Source organism: Emiliania huxleyi (assembly GCF_000372725.1).
Source record: "Emiliania huxleyi CCMP1516 unplaced genomic scaffold EMIHUscaffold_4, whole genome shotgun sequence".
In the NCBI taxonomy this organism is placed as follows: domain Eukaryota; phylum Haptophyta; order Isochrysidales; family Noelaerhabdaceae; genus Emiliania; species Emiliania huxleyi.
In genome coordinates this window covers 841,859-856,685 of record NW_005198966.1, presented here as the reverse complement: position 1 = coordinate 856,685, position 14,827 = coordinate 841,859, and the positions used below count along the sequence as shown (strand labels likewise).

The 14,827-nt window shown below is 64.0% G+C and overlaps 3 protein-coding genes across 3 annotated transcripts in view; all 3 read right to left on the bottom strand.

Annotated features, from left to right (window-relative positions):
• Nucleotides 1-130: 130 nt before the first annotated feature.
• On the bottom strand, nt 131-3,230 carry NCKX2 (Na+/Ca2+-K+ exchanger). Its single transcript, XM_005770482.1, has 7 exons — nt 2,757-3,230; nt 2,436-2,697; nt 1,871-2,176; nt 1,327-1,688; nt 945-1,125; nt 551-866; nt 131-461 (listed from the first exon to the last, which is right to left on the bottom strand). The coding sequence occupies exons 1-6, from the start codon at nt 3,221-3,223 to the stop codon at nt 573-575; spliced, it is 1,872 nt and encodes a 623-aa protein (XP_005770539.1). The 5' UTR covers nt 3,224-3,230; the 3' UTR covers nt 131-461; nt 551-572.
• A 7,285-nt stretch (nt 3,231-10,515) lies between these two features.
• On the bottom strand, nt 10,516-11,097 carry EMIHUDRAFT_56016 (hypothetical protein; the record flags this gene model as incomplete). Its single annotated transcript, XM_005770481.1, has 1 exon — nt 10,516-11,097. A coding segment is annotated over one exon (582 nt), but the record flags the coding sequence as incomplete, so codon positions are not given.
• Nucleotides 11,098-14,713: 3,616 nt separating this feature from the next.
• EMIHUDRAFT_196188 (hypothetical protein) overlaps nt 14,714-14,827 on the bottom strand; it is a gene marked incomplete at both ends in the record, with an annotated part of 2,340 nt that continues 2,226 nt past the window's right edge. The window contains one exon of the mRNA XM_005770480.1: nt 14,714-14,730. Coding sequence (XP_005770537.1) covers nt 14,714-14,730 — 17 coding nt within the window. The remainder of the gene's footprint in view (nt 14,731-14,827) is intronic.

The following is a 14,827-nucleotide window of genomic DNA, read 5'->3' as shown; positions in this document are numbered from 1 at the left end:
CGGACGGGCGCGCTGAACGCGAAGGCCGAAGCGCGATCTCCGAATACGCTGTTACACCGTGTGCACTGCCCTGTCTCTGTACTCTGAGATATGTCTTGTACCGTCCAACGTGAAGTGTGCGGCCGCTATTGCGGAGTCAAACTTGTTACATGTATAGAAGGAAACACGGCCGGTCCTGCGTCCTCGTCCTGGGACCGTGACGAACCATGTAGCACGTTTCGTCCGCCTGGCCCCCCCACAACGGCGGCGGGCTTGGAGCTCGCTCTAGCGAGCCGGTCGTCTCCGCCCTCTCGTCTGCCCCTCTGCGCTGCCCCCCTCGCCGCGCCGCTGCCGCGTCGCCATTGTCCGTGTCCTTGTACATGCTCAAGCCCGACCGAGGCCCGCTAGAAGAGGGCGTCTGCAGGCGGCCAGCAGAAAGATGCCGGCGCGCATGCCATAGCTCAAGGCAAGCCCGAGCGCCCCTACGCGAGAGAGCGGTCCGAGAGCGCGGTGAGAGAGCGGGGCCGGGAGGGGAGGGGGGGGGGGGGGCTTCCGTCGCAGGGCGGCGCGCCAGCTCGGAGATGCTCTGAGGCTCAGCGCCCGTCCGACCAGCCGGGCGTGTTGGGCAGGAGCAGGACGGGCTCCTTTCCGCCGATCGAGTTGGTGAGCAGCGTGAGGGCGATGAAGGTCATGTGCAGGAAGATGAGCGAGAAGCCGAGCTTCTTGGTGAGCTGCCACCGCGAGACGATGAAGGCGATGAGCAGGAAGCACGAGTAGACGAGCACAATCATGATGGGGAACCAGAGGTTGCCCTTCAGCGCGTTCGCCTCGTAGGGGCCTTCGGCGATGTTCCAGAGCATCCACGAGAAGCCAAGGCAGACGAAGATCTGTGAACGGGGGGGGGGGGGTGCAAGGTGGCAAGGTGGGGGCGCGCGCAAGGGGTTTGGGGGGGGGGGGGTCCGCACGTTAAAGATGTTTGAGCCGAGCACGTTTGCAATGGCCATGTCGCCCTCGCCCTTGCGCGCGACGATGATGGAGGAGAGCGAGTCGGGGACGGAGGTGCCGGAGGAGAGCACGATGGTGCCCATCACGATGCCCGGGATGTTGAGGATGCAGCCGACGCGCGTGGTGAAGATGAGCACGCACCTGGGGTGGGGTGCGGGGGGGGGGGGGGGGTGAGGGCTTGCGGTGGGGAGGCGGGGTGGGTGGAGGGAAGTGGAAAAGGGTGTGGCGAGGGGGTTGGCGGGAGGAGGGTGGTGGTGGTGAGGGGGGAAGGGGTGCGAGGTGGTGTGTGTGTGGGTGTGTGGGTGTGTGCAAAGTCCGGCCGGCGGTGCGGCGGCAGCGCACGTGATGAGGACGCAGATCCAGGCGACCGACACGACGAAGTTCCCCATGAACCAGTACTTGCACTTGTCGCGCATCGACTCCGGCATCGACAGCTTGAAGGCGGTGGTGAGCGGCCACGAGAAGGCCTTTTGGACCTTGGCGATGCACTTGTAGGCGGACGTGTTCTTGCGGAAGGCAACAAACGACTTGGAGTTGCGCAGCGTGAAGGAGAGGGTCCGGATGAAGGAGGGCTTGGCGCTGCTGGCCGGCGAGGCCGCGGGCGCGGCCGAAGCGGCGGAGGACTTGTCCGCGCCCTCGGCGTTCGCGTCGTACGCCGTGGGGGTGAAGCCGACACCGCCCTCCTTGGGCTTGGGCTGGCCGGCCTGCGCGACACAAAAGGGGGGGGGGGGTTAAAGGACGGAGGGGGCGAGGCGCGTGGGGCGGGGGCGAGGCGGCCGTGGGGGTAGGCGCGCGGCGGACCAGGCGACGCCGCGGGCGGGAGGGGGAGGGGGGGGGGGTGGACGGGAGTGCAGAGGGATGCGGCGAGAGGGGGGGGGGGCGGCACCTCGGCGTCGCCCTCCTCCTTGGCCGCCTTCTTGGCCTCCTTCTCCTCCGCCTCCTTGGCGCGGCGCTCGACGTCGGCGATGTAGTCGGCCGTCAGTGACTTGAGGAAGCCGCCGCGGCTGTACATGGCCCTTGCAATCTTGCGGTTCTTGGTCATCCAAAACACGTAGGACGCGTAGCCGATGAGGAGGAGGAGGGACTCGTACCAGAGAATCTTCTCGTCGAGGGCGAAGAGGAAGAGGAGGATGATGGAGAGGATGTAGAAGGAGAAGTCGCGCAGCACCGGGAACTTGGTGATGACGAGGGTCTGGAGGGAAGGGGGGGGGGGGGGGAGGTGAAGCCCAGGGAGAAGCCTTGGAGGACGCGGTGCGGAGATTGGGAGGGGAGGGAGAAGGGGAGGAGGGAGGGGGGGAAGGGGGGAAGGGGGGCGGAAAAGGGGGGGCTGAGGGGTGGAGGGGGGGGAAGCGAGGGGAGATGGGGGGAGGGCGGGAGGGCGGGGGGCGGGGGGTGGGGAAGGGGCGTTGTGTTGTGCTGTTGTGCAAAAGGAGGGCCCGAAAGGCGATCGCCTGGCCGGCAAAGATGCAAGTCAGGCCGACGATGGTCATCGAGTTGAAGACGGCGGCGCCGACGATGTCGCCGATGCCCTCGTCCGACTCGGTCACCATCGTGGCGATGATCACCGTGAAGAACTCGGGCGCCGACGACCCGACCGCCATGAAGGTTGCGCCGGCGACGTCCTCGGGAATCTTGAGCACCTCGACCACCTCCTCGATCGCCTCGACGAAGAAGTCGTCGCAGACGATGGCGATGCCGACGAAGCAGTAGAACCTGCGCGGGGGCGGGGGTGAGGGGGCGGGCGGAGGAGGGGCGGGGGCGGGGGGGCGCACATGATGAAGAGCCAGACGGCGACGCCGCCGCTCGTGTCAAAGTCGGTCAGGTCCCAGTAGAGGACCTGGCAAGAGTGGACCTTGTAGGGCGGCGCGGGCGGGCATGGCGGCGCGTTATCCGGCAAGCCCTTGCCGCCCTCCACCTCCGGGAAGCCGCCCTCCTCTGCCAGCTGGCGGTAGTGGTCGGGAGCCGGGGCGGAGTCCGAGTAGTTGTACAACGGGTTCATGTAGTGGCAGTCAAGCTTGAGCTTGCCCCCGGGTTTGCCCCAGCCGACGACGGGCCCGCCCCCTCCGAGACGGCGGCGATGAGGTGCGCCCTCCGAGGCGAGGTGCGCGTCCGACTCGCCGCCCAGGTAGGCGAAGGCCGCGAGGCCGCAGGCAGCCATCGCAAAGTAGGCGAGCTTGACGTAGCGGCGCACGTCGCGCTGCTCGTCGCTCATCGCGGAGAGCTTGCGGGAGATGGCCATGGCTGGGATCTGCGAGGGGGTGGGCGCGGGTGGGCGGGGCGGGCGGGGGCGGGCGGGCGGCTTGTGGGACCGAGCCTCCTGACCTGTGTCGTGCGACGGGCTTCTCAAACCAGATCACCTTGAGAAGGCGGTCGAACGCAGCACTAACGTGCGCTTTCCCAGGCGCCGTCCTGTTTTTTCCTTTTTAGAGTGTCTTGTGTGGGTGAGTCTCTCTGTGTGTGTCGCTCCAGCGTGTCGTCATCTTCTGTCTCGCGTCCACCCATACCGCGTTGGTGTCCAGTCCGAGCCAGGCTGTTCTTCGCCTTTGAAGACGGAAGAGAAGCGTGATTTCTTGCAACCCTTTTCCTGGCTCACAAGCTAAAGATGTTCACCTCAACACGGAGCCCCGAGAACTCTTTTAGCTGTACTCGTCTATAGAGGCGCGGGTTGGATTTCTTGCCTCTCTCCTTCCCCCTTTTCTGTTAATACCGACGCTGTCGGGGTCTCGGGGATCGCTTGTCATGTGAGAGAGTGCACCCATACCGCGTTGGTGTCCGGTCCGAGCCTGACCGTTCTTCACCTTTCTACCTCACCTAACCTAAGAGTGCGTTGTGTTCTTGTTTTTCGAGAGAGAGACAGAGAGAGAGGAGAGAGAGGGAGGGGGAGAGAGATGAGAGGTGAGAGTTTACTGTGATGCGTGTGTGTGGTCAAGCGCGCGACGCATCACTCGAGACACGAGATCTGAGGGCCCAGAGATAAAACTTCTGGGGCCAGCATGACCTAGTAGTGTCCCCAGCCATGGGGGCGTGTCCACGACCACGTTGGAGCCAGGTGTGGTGTGGGCGCGAGATAGGATCTGCGGCAACCCGCGCCCACAAGCACGGTGTGTGTATGCGAGTCGACTGGCGAGTGTCGTCATGGTTTCGTATGAACGAAGCCTGAATACTCTCACACACACACAAGCACGGTTTATACTCCGTCTTCCGCGCCGAGCTTTTATAGGGTCGGACCTTGAGACAGCGTGTGCATCCGGGGTGGAGCTTGCCAGCCCGCCTGCTGCTGCTCTGTCCCGGCGCCAAACACCGCCACGTCTCACATCACAAGTGGCGGGCGGTCTCGACTCTCGTCCGTTTACTTAATTACGGGTACTCTTTGTTTCGTGTTTACTACAGACCCAGTGGCAGTGCCACTGCCAGTCCCGCAGCGACACACTCTTCTTCACGAGGTCCAGCCCACACGCCACACCGTGTGGGCCACAGCGCGCCCCCCTGCTGCGACAAACGTCTTCGCCTTCGGCCGCGAGCCCGCGACTGGCAGTCACGGGAGAGACTGGGACTCCCGTGTCGTCCCGCCTGCGAGAGCGGAGAGGAGGATCGATCCAGCATGAGCATCCATCCACTGCACACGCACGGAACTCGGAAGTCGGAACAGCTCACCGCACACTGGGCCGTGCCCGTGGTGTGTCCTGTTGTGCGCACAGCCGACAAGAGAACGCAGACCACTGGACGCGGCCGGCTGCAGAGTCGTGAGACTCTCCTGGTAGATAGAGTTTTCCCGAGAGCTTCCCAAGCGCACGTGTGTGTGTGCGTGTGTGGCGTGTGCGGATGTCTGCGTACGGCTCTATGTGCCGAGCATATGTGTCCCCGAACCCATACTAGGACCTTGTAGCATATGGGCGCCTCTGTCGGGTTCGGTCTGTCGTCAGCGGCTCGCAAGAGGCCCAACCCTAATTGCGGCTGACAATGAGAGACACGTAATTCTCGCCACATATATCACGCACTGACGCTATCATTTTTGCCCTCTTACGCCGCGGGGTGACGCCTCAGTCCGGCCCTCCGAGGGGGGAAGGGAATTGCCGGGTCCCCACGGGCGCCTCAGTTCGCCTCAACTAAACTCCCTCTCACGTCACTGGGCACGGGACTGGCGCGCACTGGCACTAACACAGGTACACCACGGGAGCCTCCTTGAAGATACGACTGAGATACGGCGTTGGGGTCTCTCACTGCTGTCCTGGCTCCTGCTCGTAGTCCTCTCCTTCCTCACCGTTGCGGCCGCCTGGCCCATCGACGGATCCGCCAGCCTCAGCCTCCTCGCCCTCGCCCTCGTCCGCCTCTCGCAGCAGCGCATCGTTCATCTCATTCAGTATCCCGGCCGCCACTTGCTGCTCGCCTCTTTGGCGGAGCGTATATGTTTGCAGGCTCACCGTCTTCGTCGCAGAGGCTGTCGCGTCGAGGAGAAGGCTGACGGCGGCGCGGAGTGGTGGTCGGCTCTCGGCTGCCGCCTCCGCCGCTCTCTATGCTTCTCCCTCGCCGCCACGACGGCGGCGCGTCCGCCTCTCTCTAGGCTTCTCCCTCGCCGCCTCGACGGCGGAGCGGAGTGGTGGTCGGCTCTCGGCCGTGCCTCCGCCTCTCCCTAGGCTTTTCCCTCGCCTCCTCGTCGGCGGCGCGGAGTGGTGGCCGGCTCTCGGCTGCCGCCTCCGCCTCTCTCTAGGCTTCTCCCTCGCCGCCACGACGGCGGCGCGGAGTGACGGTCGGCTCTCGGCTGTCGCCTCCGCCTCTCTCTAGGCTTCTCCGTCGCCGCCTCGACGGCGGCGCGGAGTGGTGGCCGGCTCTCGGCTCCTGCCTCCGCCTTTCTCTAGGCTTCTCCCTCGCCGCCTCGACGGCGGTGTGGGGTGGTGCTTTCTCCCTCGCCGCCTTGACGGTGGTGGCTCGATTCCCGGCGGCCTCTGGACGCTCGGCGACCGGCCTCACCCCTCTCGTGATTTGGCTGTCGCCTCTGTGGCTCCATGCCACGGCCAGTTGCCCCTTCTGTGGGGTTCATTGGGCTTTCCGGGCCACCTGCCCTCGCTCCTCCTCCACTGCGCGTTGGGATGTCAGGGATACTGCGTAGCCCTTCCTGGTGGAGGCGCGCGCGATTCCGTGACTCTCCTTTTACGCGCCAATGTACCCTCACCGAAGGTGCATAGGAGTGAATCCGAGTGAAACTAGTCCGCCGATAACGATTGGGGTAGGGGCCCTAACTCGTGATAGGCCACTAGTTTCCCGCAGGAGACTCACCCTCTCCTCTCCTACCTCTTCTTCTGCCTCTGCGTCCTTCACGGACTCTCCGTGGACATCTTTTACTTCATCTTTTACGGAAGTTTGAACTTCCGTGCGTGTCGGGCGCTCCCGCCCGCTCGCTGCTCTGATGAGCGCGGCTTCCGCTGCTCTCTCCTGCTCACCTGGCCATGACGCCGCTCCTCGTCCTTGGCCGCGCCAGGCTCTCCTTCCTACTGCGCCAGCCCTTCGGCTGCATCAGTTCTTTCTTCTCCCCACCCACCCTATCCTGCCTACTCTCTGGTGGCTTTGGGGTGTGGTTCTCTCTATCTGGTCCGAGGTGCGATCCCTTACGGCGCCGCGGGCGGCTACAGGACGTTGAGGTCCCCTCCGTACCTGTAGCAACCCAAGCCGTTTGAGTCCCAACCCTCCGCCTTCAGTGGCAGGATCCCAGGGGATGTCAGGGATACTGCGTAGCCCTTCCTGGTGGAGGCGCGCGCGATTCCGTGACTCTCCTTTTACGCGCCAATGTACCCTCACCGAAGGTGCATAGGAGTGAATCCGAGTGAAACTAGTCCCACGCTGAGGATCATATAGGCCTGAGAGGGATGGGTGCCCAAGCACCGATTGCCGTGATTTTTTTTGACGGTATCGCTCACCTTGCGCACTGGCACTGTACAGAAGAATGAAAAGACGTGCGTCATAGCTACATACACTGAAAAATGGGAGGGAGAGCCACATACATCAAAACAAGTATTGCTAAAAATCTCTCTCCTCATAGGACAAACAACAAAAACAAGTACTACACCGTCCGCGGCGGCTACCTGACTGAGTTCTACCCCAAGAGCGTCCCGCTCCCCGAGCCCGAGTCCCTTCCAGCTACCGACGCGATTCTCAATGGCACTTGCAAATCCACGTACCCGCGGCCGCGGGCGCTCGCTGCCATCAAGAATCACAAGGACTGGTACGCGCACCAGGAGCTCGTCAAGGCGCGGGATGTGCACGTCAAGAACAACCCGTCCCTCGGAGACAGCGCCGTCAACAACCGCGAAGCCGCGCGCCTCGTCTCCGCCTCAACGCCTTTCGCCGGCAAGGCCTTCGATGTCCGTGTCGACGGTACGTACGCCACCGCCCTCTCCTCGGACATCCTCCAGGACGAGCTCCAGCGGAAGCTCGGCCTTTGGCTCTCCGCGGCGCTTCCCACCCTACGGGTCGCGCTCGAGCGGGGCATGCCAGTCGATTTCTTCGGCGACTACCTTTACAACAAGGCCCACCACCGGCGGCCCCACGACGGCGTCCTCGCCGCCTGGGCGGACGCGATGCGCGCCCCGGCCAACGCGCCGGTCGTGCACGGTGACAAGGAGAAACCAGAGCTCACCCGGCAGTACAATGAGGGGTACAAGACTGACCTCGCAGAACCCCATGCGGGACCGGGAGGATGTGATGACGTGAATGAAATCAAGCTCTGGACGCCCCTCCTCAAGACCTCCTCGCCGGGCGTTGGCAACGCCTCGAGTGGCGGCACGCCCGCCTCCGTTGGCCACTCCTACGCCTTCGGCAACACCGAGGAGAAGGCCCGCCGCCTGAACATGGGCTGCAAGGCGCGCGGGCAGCCCAGCCAACCCTTCTCCCACAAGACCGGCCACGGCTACGTCAAGGCGCATCGCGGTTTCTACCACGACGCGATCTTTGTCAAGCGCAACAACTTCAACCTGCTGCTCCACGAGACGTTCGGCGGCGGCTTCTCGCCCACCGCCGTTCTCAAGCTGCGCCGCCTCGCGCGCAAAGTCGCGCGCGGCAGCGTTGACCGCACGGCCTACTCGCCCAAGTACTCGCTCTCTTTTATGTCCCACCATGCAGAGCGCATCTCTCTCTCTGTTGTGCGAGGCGTGAACCGCGCCATTCGCTCTCACCTGGCAACCCTGTCTGCACGTCTCGCGCGCGCGTGAACAGGGCTCCAGGCCCCAAGGTACGACCGCCGGCGGCCGCTGCACCCGCGCCTTCCCTCGCGGGCGCCGTCGCGCCGCGCGCGCCCAACTCTGCTGGTACACGGCACGCGTCGTCACACAGCCGCGCGGAGAACAGGCGGTGCTGTGCGCGAAGCGCGCGCGATCTCGTACTTTTAAGGCTGGATCCGGCCATTCCAAGGGTATACCTTTGAGAATCCCCAGCGTCCCTCCCTCCTAGTCACACTCTCAATATCTCGACTCTCCAACACGAAGTGCTGCGATCGGGGGCGGCCCATTTCTTTTTTCTTTTCTTTTTTGGGTCCTGTGGGCACCCTAGCTCTGTCCCAGACTCGAGCGAGAGTTTCTGTAGTTGTCCCGTACCCGGTGTCGTGCGAGGGAGTTTTGTTGTAAAATTCTGTAGTTGCTTCCGACGTGCGGACATTCGCACGTCGGACTCGCGTGGTTGGGACTCACACGTCTCTCTCTCTCACACACGTCACAGGCGCCGCATAAGACAAGGCATGGACACTGTTACTCACTCACACGCGACCACAGCTGTTTTTGTCGGAACCTCTCACATCGCGAGAGGGTTGAAGGCCCGCACTGCCTAGTTAGTTAGTTAGGGAGGTGGGTCCCGTACCATGCGGAATCGACCCTATCCAGTGCTCAAGTGCTCAAGTTAGGAAGGTGAAGAACAGCCAGGCTCGGACTGGACACCAACGCGGTATGGGTGGACGCTAGACAGACGATGACGACACGCATGAGCGACACACAGACACAAACAGGCTCACAAGACACACAGCTAGCTGGCTGCCACACACCCGAGCGTGGGCGTGGGGGCGGTCGCAGATCGCAGCGCGAGCGCGGTGAGTTCTTTGTTGGTGAGCCGGTGAGTGTAAAAGAAAGAAAACAGACAATAGAGAGCACCTCGGCTGCCGGCGAGGCATCACCCGCAGCCCGTTTTGCTGCCCTGGCATCACCCGGAGGGGGGATTGAACATGGTAGGGGGGGCATGGAGCGAGAAGGGCGCCCCCCTCCCTAGAAGCGATGTCCGCCTGCTCTGACCGCGCCGAGAGACCGGCGGCGCTTTTCCGCGTTCCGGCGGCCGGCGGCGTGTGGGGGAGGGGGTGGGCGGGGGGCCCTGGGGCAAATCCTGCGGCGGCTAGGAACTCTCGGGCGACACCGCGCGAACGCACCTGTAGCGTTAACCCTTAAGGGCCTTCGGAATCTTCCACCCAAACATGGACTTCGTGCAGCCGAGTTCGCGCAGCGCATGCGCGGCCGGCTCCTCGCCGAACCTGAACTGCCAGCCGTACGTGTTGCCGCGAGCCAGCGCCACCAGCGGCGCGATGCCGCCCGCCCTCGCGATCGCCACCTGGTTGTCGGCGTTGCGAGCAGCGAGAATCGCCAGCGCCGCCGCGGCATGCTGCTTCTGCCCGCGGGAGTAGGGGCCGCCGCGAGCCAGCGCCACCAGCGGCGCGATGCCGCCCGCCCTCGCGATCGCCACCTGGTTGTCGGCGTTGAAAGCGAGGTTCCTCAGCACCCACGCGGCATGCAGCTTCTGCTCGTCTGTGCCGTCGCGAGCCAGCGCCACCAGTGGCGCGATGCCGCCCTCCCTCGCGATCGCCACTCGGTTGTCGTCGTTCCAAGCCTTCGGGGGGGAAGCGAGGTTTCCCAGCGCCCACGCGGCCTCCACCTTCTGCCCGTCCGTGCCGTCGCGAGCCAGCGCCACCAGCGGAGCGATGCCGCCCGCCTTCGCGATCGCCACCAAGGTGTTGTTCTCCAACTGAGCACTTAGTTTCTTGAGCGCCCCCGCCGCCTCCTCCTTCTCCCCGTCCGTGCCGTCGCGAACCAACGCCACCAGCGGCGCGAAATCACCCGCCTCCGCAAGCGCCACCAGAGCTGGCACGTCGAGCTCCGCGTCAGACTCCGCCTGCGGGCAGCCAATCTCGGGTCAACCTCGAAATCTCATCAGAACCCCGGCCCGGCTCGTGTCCGCCTGCAGCTCCCGCGAGGCGTCGTCGGACGAGCTACTGTGCTCCGTCGTTTGCCTCTCAGAGCGACCGAGAGCCTCGCGGCGCACGCGCTCCTTCTCATCTGCCACTGCTGCAGACGCTGCTGCCTCCCGCCGCGAGCGCTCTTCCGCCTCCTGCGCACCCGGGTCACCCGACGCCAGCCCCTGCTCCAGCACCGCCGCCGCCGGCCGCCGCCCCGGGGCCTCCTGGAGAGAGCCCTCGACCCACGAGCCGAGCCACTCGCTCGCGGACTTGCACTCGGCGATCGCGCGCTGCCGCTTTGCCGCGTCGAGCGCCACGTTGCCAATCGTGCGGCCGAGGATAAGCTCGGCGAGGATGCAGCCGACCGCCCACACGTCGTCCGCCGGCCCGTACCGCTTGCCAACGGCCTTCTCGGGCGACATGTAGGCGTCCGTGCCCACCTTGGTCTTGGTGCGCGAGCGGCGCGAGGCGGAAGAGACGCACGCGAGCCCAAAGTCGATGATCTTCGCGCGGCCCGCCGAGTCGAGCATCACGTTGGCCGGCTTGAGGTCGCGGTGCTGCAGGTTGAGCGAGTGCATGTACGCGAGCCCGGACGCGACCTGCCGCACCAGGGCTGCAACCTCGGCCGGCGGCGGCGCGGCGGAGATCTTCTCGGCGAGGGAGCCGCCGGTGAGAAGCTCCGTGACGATGACAAAGAGGCGGCCGTCGTCGGTGTCGTGCCAAAAGGCGTCGTAGAAGCGCAGGGTGTTCTCGTGCTCGATCATCGAGAGTAGGCGCGCCTCCCTCTCCAAGCCGGCGCCGTCCAGCTCCTCCGACTCGATCATCTTGACCGCGTACAGCCTCGCATCGATCCCAGCGACCTTGCGCATCCGATAGGTGACGCCGAAAGAGCCCTTTCCGAGCCGCGCGGCGAGCTTGTCCTTCTGGCCGGCAGGCGCGTCCGGCTTGCGGTCGTAGGCGTAGAGCGACATCCGCGAGCCGCGGTCCGGTTCCGCGTTGTCCGTTGCCGAGAGGTTCGCCATCATCACGATGATTTTGTCGAGCTTCAGGCCCTGCTGCGCAAAGCCCTCGCGCATCTCACGCGTCAACTCCTCTTGGAACTCGGCGTCCGACACGCCCGAGGCGACGGCGATGCCACGCACGACCTCGGAGTCCTTTTCGAGCGCCTCCGCGTCGACAGCCTCGCCCAGCCCCTTCCGCTCGGCCACCTGCCGCTCCACCTCCGCCTCGACAGCGTACTCGCGCGCCTGCAGCCGGTCGAGGATGTCCGCGTCGCGGGTGAGGTTGTAGAATTGGAGCAGCAGGTCGAGCTGGCTGGTGATCTCCGAGTCGAGCTGCGAGAAGGTGTTGCCCCTCTTCACATTTAGCGCGTGTCGCAGCCAGCCCTTCTTGCCAAAGGCAGCGACCGCCGAGCGCACGTCTTCGAGCAGCCGCTGCAACTCGCGCATCCTGTCCTCGACGCTCGCGCGGCTCGTCACGTCCATGCGTTTCACGTTTTGAGCCATGAGCTGCAGCAGCTCGAGGACGTCGATCGTGCGCTGGGCAGCGGACAGCACATCGTTGATCACAGTTCGCGACGCTTGCACGACTTGAAGGACGCCGCGAGCCGCGCTGCACACCGCCGGAATGAGAGGCAGCCCGGCGCCCTCGCCGATCTTGAGCACGGTGTCGACGAGCTTCAGACCCGTTTGGACCTTGTCCATTGCACGCCCCGCCGACGCGAGCCGCTCGAAACCAGCCTCCATTTTTGGCACGCAAAAGGCGGCGGATTCGCGGCGATCTCACGAAAAAAGAATTTTGACCACCCTCAAGTGACTTCCACAATCGATCATCAATTTGTATTGCCAACGACCAATTGTACCTCGCCGCCCGCCCCTCCGCCGCGAGCCGCTGCAGCTCCGGCGGCACCTCCTGCTTTGCGTCGCGCAGCACCTGCACCTGTTCACAGCCAGGCACGCGCCTGTGAAGAGAAGCTGCTTGAGCACTTGAGCACTGGATAGGGTCGATTCCGCATGGTACGGGACCCCTCGATCGTCTCGCCCTCCCTCACTGGTGTGTTCATCGGGGGGGGTCATAACAAACACGGTACAGGATCGGGGTGCACGCCGCCGAAGCAGTGTCGTAGAAGCTGCTGACAACGCCTAGGAGTGTGCCGCTGCGCGGGTCGGCGCCAGGTCGTCGCACATGCGCGCGTCGGCCGGCGTGACCTGCGAGAAAAAAAGAAAAAAAGATCGACAGCTCGGACGATTGGAGCACTTGGAGCACTTGGAGTCGATTTGTGCTTCCTATTTTTTCTCGTGCTGGGGACGCGGTACACGAGGCGCGATTCAGAAATCTTTGTTGTGTGTGAAAAAGTTCTTTGTTTCCAACAACTAGGTGCGCAACCCGTCCGCCCTGGTCTTGACCCTCGCGACGTAGGTGTCCGCAACACGTCCGCCTTGGTTTTGGCCTACGATGACACCTATACGTTGGATTGATGACACCCCGAGGGAATTAGACACCACAGATACGCACAACCGACGCCCGAAGTGCCAAGAAGGACGTCATTAGTACGAAACCTCAGAAAAAGGCCATGGGCGTCGAGAGAACATTCCCTCGAGAGGACAAAGAAAGGCGACGCACCCCCTCCTTGCGCAGTGTCCCCCGCTATGTGTCGCCAATTGGGGCACGCTATCCTGTGCAGTCAGGGCAAGCGGGGGCGGGGGGCACTCCCCCTGGTCTGATACTGGGGTGTGACTGTCTCCAGTCTCGGAGGGGGGCAAGAAGGTAAGAATATCTAATCTTGCTGCACCTCGCAGCTGCACCAAGTGTGCTCGCAGTGTATGCCACGGCCGCCGCCTGCGGCAATGCTCTCGTGCAGCTAGGCGACGCAGGTCCATCAGCAGGGCTCATCCAATGCGAGTGCACATCGCCTGCTGCTGCCTGATTCAGTCACGCCAGCGGTGCAGCAAGGCGTGCAGAATTCGCGCGGTTTGGTACCTCCTGAGGCTGAGCGCGTTCAGACCCGGTGACCGGAGTTGGATGGTTCGATGGAGCTCGCCGAGCTCCATCGAACCATCCATGGCCGGACGGCGGAGCGTGAGGTGCCGAGCGGAGAGATGTACCGCAAGACGAGAAAAACACGGATCTGACGCGATGTCAGGCAGCTCGGGCATCTGCCTCTGCCCCCTCGCCGCATCGACGAGCGCGCTCGTGTCAGCGCGCCGCTGCTCCTGGTGCCGCTGCATGGCCGCCGCGCTCGCACCCGCTCCGCTCAACGACATTGTGAGGAAGCAACGGTCTGCGAGCTCCTTTCGCCCAGCGGGTCCACCTCTCCACAGAGAGTTCTCCCAGTCATGTGCCCAAATGCGCCCGCCGTTTTTCGTCGTACCACCCCCTCGAAACCCGCCGACTTTGATTGGGTCCGGTTCAACCTCACTCTCATCTTATCTATTACAGACACAAAACGTCAGATCTGGCTCACCCAGCGAGGGCTGGACCTAGTCGGGACAGTGTCAGCGTGAGCAGTGTTATTCTCCGCGCCTCGGCTCTTCACATAACTGTACGTGGCTGGGTCGACAGCGATTGTAGGACAACGAAGGGACCAAGTCACGGTCGCGGCCTTCCGACTCGCGCCTCCGCCTCACTGGCACTATTGTAGCCCTGGCCGGTGCGCGTGTGGAGTTGAAACTCCCGAGTAAAAATTCGAACGCGTTCTCTCACGGTGACCAAAAAATGTCCACCTCAGAGGCACCTCCGGAGGCAGGCCGCCGCACGCCGGCGACACAGCTCCAGCTGTCGAGCTGCGACCCGCAGCTCCTCTCAGAGCGGGAACTGTGACGAAAGTTGACTGAGGCGGTTGTCAGGAATCATCATACGGATCACATGGTGGCTCTCTCATGACGGGAGACCGCCTGGGTGGCACTGCCACCGGTGTCGCTCGACGTCCTGTCGACAGCGTGCCGACAGCGACACAGACCATGTGGGACGCGTCGAGTATCGACCTCTACTGCTTACCCAGCCTTCGAGTGTATCCTGCCTGTGGTCCCACCCACACCCACTGGTGTCCATCTCAGAGACCGCAGGAGGTCATGAGGGTCGATGGGAGTGCCAACCCCACAATGCCTAAAGACCCAGCCCAGTAGCAGTACGCGGCCTCACATTCACATACTGTACGCAGTACACGACACATCAAATGAACACACTAGTTACATCCAACGCAAAGCGCATGGCCCCATGGACACACTAACTCTTTAGTGCCCGAGTGCGTCTAGTGGACTGTGGAGTCACCAGTGGCCCTGGAGACAACTCTAGTGCACGACCCCGCGGTGTCCGCCGCCTCACAGGGGGCACGCAGGCACACGTGTACAACAGAGGGCGCCACGCATCTGCATGCGGCTCCCGACAGCCTCGTAGCGCTTCGTCCCGTCGAAGGCATCGGATCCCACCCCCTGCCGTACGTCTCGCAGCTGTCTGGTAGTAACACACGGAGGGGGAGGGGAGGGGGAGAGCGAGAAGGGAGGGGGGGGGGGGGGAAAGCCCTCACCCCCCCTAAACCGAGAGGGCGCCTGCTTGGACAACCCCCCGGGGCAACAGCGCGGGTAAGCAAGCGGCCCCCCAACCAGCAAAGCCCCTTGGAGACGGCCTTGGGCAATTTACCCATCG

Bases quoted from the DNA above. Each gene is read 5' to 3' on its own strand.
- NCKX2 (XM_005770482.1), bottom strand. From the start codon at position 3,223: ATGGCCATCTCCCGCAAGCTCTCCGCGATGAGCGACGAGCAGCGCGAC. The intron at 2,698-2,756 runs GTGCGCCCCCCC...GCCCCCGCGCAG, and splicing joins GCCGTCTGGCTCTTCATCAT to GTTCTACTGCTTCGTCGGCA. The intron at 1,689-1,870 runs GTGCCGCCCCCC...TGTGTCGCGCAG, and splicing joins AGGAGGAGGGCGACGCCGAG to GCCGGCCAGCCCAAGCCCAA.